This window comes from Plectropomus leopardus, unplaced genomic scaffold, assembly GCF_008729295.1.
Source record: "Plectropomus leopardus isolate mb unplaced genomic scaffold, YSFRI_Pleo_2.0 unplaced_scaffold15676, whole genome shotgun sequence".
Taxonomy (NCBI): domain Eukaryota; kingdom Metazoa; phylum Chordata; class Actinopteri; order Perciformes; family Serranidae; genus Plectropomus; species Plectropomus leopardus.
The window spans coordinates 1-4,427 of record NW_024616807.1 but is presented as its reverse complement, the minus strand read 5'-3'; the positions used below and the strand labels follow the sequence as shown (position 1 = coordinate 4,427).

General features: G+C 39.3%; 1 protein-coding gene across 1 annotated transcript; it reads left to right on the top strand.

Moving 5' to 3' along the window:
• Positions 1-3: 3 nt before the first annotated feature.
• Positions 4-3,816, top strand: LOC121964456 (SPARC-related modular calcium-binding protein 2-like; the record flags this gene model as incomplete). The annotated part of the gene is made up of 4 exons (XM_042514663.1): positions 4-191; positions 1,305-1,378; positions 1,652-1,745; positions 3,483-3,816. Coding segments are annotated over 4 exons (690 nt in total), but the record flags the coding sequence as incomplete, so codon positions are not given.
• Positions 3,817-4,427: the final 611 nt, after the last annotated feature.

The following is a 4,427-nucleotide window of genomic DNA, read 5'->3' as shown; positions in this document are numbered from 1 at the left end:
AGTCCTCAGACGTGTGAGCTCGAGCGAGCATCGCTGCTCTCTCAAATGAGTTCAGACTGGAAAGAAGAGCGTTTCATCCCAGAATGCACTGCAGACGGCCGTTACAGCCCGGCACAGTGTCACGCTGCTACAGGTTACTGTTGGTGTGTCAGAGTGGACAGCGGCCGGCCGCTACCAGGCACCTCTGCAAGGTATTCAGTCAGTCTGTTAGTTCTGTGGTTCTCAGTCAATTTGTAAATTCATTTTCTTTTTCTTTCATTCTCCCTTCTTGTCTTTCCCTCTTTATCTTCATTCTCCCTCCTTCTTCTTCTTCTCCTCTCGTCTGATCGGATATGACAGGTTTTTTCAGGCACAAAGCATACACTGAGTGCTAATGCACAGTGGCATTTCATCCTAGTCATCCAATTTTACACCAATTACTGAATCTGATCTCCAGGTAGGCTCCCCTTAAAAAAAACACACAGAACAAATCAGAATAAATTGCGGTCGGATGGTTTTCTTCTCAAGGGTTTGTTTTTTTTTTCAGCGCTGTCGATGTTCAGCGTTGGATGTTTTCATGTGATTGTTTTCTTTGCTTCACTGGTGTGAAGAAAACTCCTGTAGGCATTTTTCATATGGACAAGCAGTGTGTATGTAATGTCTGGTTATAAGTGATTAGAAAGTCATTTTAACATGAAAAGACATTTTGACCAGTTAAACGAGCCATTTATTTTTTGCAGATAAATACGGGAACACTGAACTGCCAGGCCAGAAAAAAGAGAGACAAAACCTATCAGTATCAGGTAATACCATGAAAAGTTTCTCGGTATAACAAGATGTTTTTTACAATGCCACTAAAGAGACATGGGGAAGAAGAAAAAAAATATGGTGAAAAAAACATTTGATGGTAGAAAAAAATTATATGGTGAAAAAAAATTTATGGTGGAAAAAAATTGATGTGAAAATCTGAAAATATCTTGTTATAAAAATAAACTTGTCATGCGATTACCTGTTACTGAACTTTTTTTTGTCTGGCCTAGCAGTTCTGTGCTTTGATAGATGAACAAAACATTTCTGTTACTGGATTTGTCAAAATATAGCATCACATTAACAGTTAAAGCCAAAGACATTTTGAATTTCATTTTCAATATGATGTTTTTAGAAATGTGTCAGTGGCTTTCAGAAAATAAATATTTAAAATTTGATATTTTCCTGCATGTTCTGTTACAGCTGAAAATGATTTAATTCTTGGCCTTTCTACTTCTTGAAAAATATTAAACGTGTAAAGTTGTTTGACACTTTAGTTGCTCTTTGTGTCTATGCAGGAATCGCATCCCAGAATGCACTGGGGCAGAGGAGGCACCGACAGACAGAAGGCACAAGGAAAAACCTCTTCCTGGTAAATATGAGAGTGTCTCCTCCATTCATGGAAAAGCAAAAATAATCTGCCATATGTTTCAGATGTTTTCTGTTGTCGGTACCAAAAATCACCTGCAGCAGTTTACAAGAATTTAAACGCCTCCTCCTCGTTACTTTATTCATAATTCATAAAACATTTTGTTGTCCTGCTCCTGAGGGAGGGGGGAGGCACAGAGCAGCAACAAGTGAACATGGAGGGGAGTCAGCATCTTCAGCAGTTAGGCTGTCAGTCTCCTGTGTTCTGTTCCTGCAGGATGTCCCGGAGCTCGGAAGAAGCAGTTCCTACAGAGTCTGGTTAGAGCTCTGCAGCTGGAAGCAGAGCATGCTGGGAATCTGAGTCCTGACCAGTAAGTCTGTCCACTCTCTACTGCACATCACAGCAGGTTTAGTGACAACTTCTGTGTCCAGAATAATTGATGTTTTTTTTAATATTGCTTTTTCAATTCACAACGGATACATAGATACCACCGTCAAAACTTAGTCCAGCCCACCAGTCAAATTATGCTCCTTTTCCATCTTGAACCTCAAAGGATGCATGAATTTCCTCTGGTCTGCTTCAGTGCTGAGATTCTGCTCAGAACACCAAATGAAAACCAATTTCACACTTCAGTGATCAGCAGAGACCTGATCAAGTACCTGATTAACTGATGGGAACTGCTAGAGGAGCAGAACAGACAAACTCCATCTGTTTCCCTCTTGTATGCTTCTCTTTGCCAATCAACACTTCAGTACTTACCTCATCCCCTCCATCTGTCTCTCTCTATATTCACTTACACACTTTCCTCTCTCCCTCTCTTCTCGTTTTCACCAATCTTCGTCCTGTATTTCACCCTTTCCTCTATCTCGCTCTCTCAGCCAACTCCCAACATTTCCATTTTATTGTATAACAGAGGCCTCGTTATGTCAAACATCACGGCTGCAAACTCACTCCCACGATGCCCAGGTTTCATATCTATCATTATTTTTTTTGCCTGGTAACCATGTATTTGCTGTTGAATGAATTCCAGCTTTTCTTTGTGTTTTGGTCCGATACAGAAAATTGAAGTGAACTGTGGTTTTTGCTTGTTGTTAAACTGATAAGGGAGCCACTTGGTGATTTTGTGTTTCAGTCGGCTGCCATGTCCTGCTTAAATTTGATATTTATCGAGTGCTGTGGGATACAGTGAAGAGAAGTGACTGGTTTTCAATATATCTAATTTCAGGCAGAGCTGAAATTATGGGGGAGCTACATGGAGCTCTATTCCTCTGGAAGAGTCACAAGCTCCCCAGAAAAGGGAAGCTTTAAAATATTGTAGCCTAATTTTTCATTTCACCGATTGTTTTCTGAATAAATGTATATTTTTCCACATATTTAGGTTCCTGATGTAAATAATATGCTAATAGTAAAGCACTTGTTAACCCTTTGGAAAAAAACCCACTTATATTGCTCTTCGCACAAAATTTGCATTAAGAAATATTATACATTAAATTTGTTTTCTACTTTCATTGAGTTTAGTTTTTACCAACATCAGTCCTAATAATAAATGTTAAATATTCCTTAATTTTCAGAATTGTAACCCTTTAAATGCCAGGTTTTTGTCATGATGTCACTGTCTTTTTAGATAAAGAAAAAAAAAATATTTTCAATATACTACATGCTAAGTAGATTTTTTTCAATGATTTGCAGCAACACTGATTGTGACAGTGCATCCAGTGAAAACAGAATGTATTTTCTCCGTATGTAAAATTTGGATAAAAATGCCATTATCAGGTGGAAATAGTAAAAATTACTAATTCTAAGGCAAAAGTCCAAAGTGACAGCCAGAAATAATACTTGCATGAATGTAACAATTTTCTTTACACAGTGTCTTTTGGACTTATTGTGGGAGCTGAGCTTGGAATTTCAAGATGACACAAAAAAATGAAATCTTGCCAAAATGTATGCCAAATGCATGAACACAGCCAAAATTATCAAACAATGAAGAATGAAAACTGCATAAAATGGGTCAAAGAGTCCGTAAGGGTTTTAAGGTGTGTTTAAATGCGCATAACATTGTCCAATGATCCTCTCACCTTTTTGGTTCTGTGCCGTCTCTTTTCACCAGGCCCTCAAACACACCTCCCTCCAGCTCTACTTTTACATCTCTCAACACTCCATCCCCCTCCTCCCCGTCCTCCTCCGCTCTGGAGGTCCCTTCTCCTGCTGCTCTGGAGGCTGTAGAGTCCTCAAGCCCAGAGGTCGTGCTGCGGTGGCACTTCAGACAGCTGGACGTGGACTCCAACGGGATGCTAAGCGAACGCGAAGCTCGACCTCTTCGTCAGTTTCTGCGACAGAGGCTGAGGCCACGACGGTGCGCCAAGAAGTTCGCTGAGTACTGTGATAGAGACGGAGACCGAGGCCTGACGCTGGTGGAGCTGAGGGTCTGTCTGGGCCTCTGAGGTGGGTCACAGCCAGGTTCCCTATGACTGTAATCTAAAGCATTACATTTTTATTTGATTTGATCTATTTCAAACATGTAGAAAAGAAAAAAGAGAAATGAGTTAACAAGCAAGCAAGCAAGCAAGCAAGCAGAAAGACGAAGAAATTAATATTTACAGACAATGAAAAACATAGAGCAAAAGAAATGGTCAAACACATGATGAGTTGGTTTATATATTCGAAAAGGGGTGCTAAGTACAAATTTTTATAATCCCGCCCTTCTCCATAAGTTGTTGAATTTTAAGTAACCAGCTTCCTTATTGACTAAAACCTTTACTCTAATTAACTAAACATATATGCATACATTTAAATGCCCAAATATCAAATATAAAAAAGGGGAAGATAAATTCGCTAAAAAAATAAATATTGAGTAACCACATTAATAAACAGTAACCCTTGTAAACACCTGGTGATGGTCAAAACCCCCTCTCATCTTCATCAAAATCATGTTTTTATACAGTATATAAAGTGGTTCATGGCTGGACATTGTTTAAGCTCCACACTGAAACTGCTCCAAAGCTTTACTCCATAGATTTATAGAGGAAAACTTTTCCTGGTGGAATGATCACTG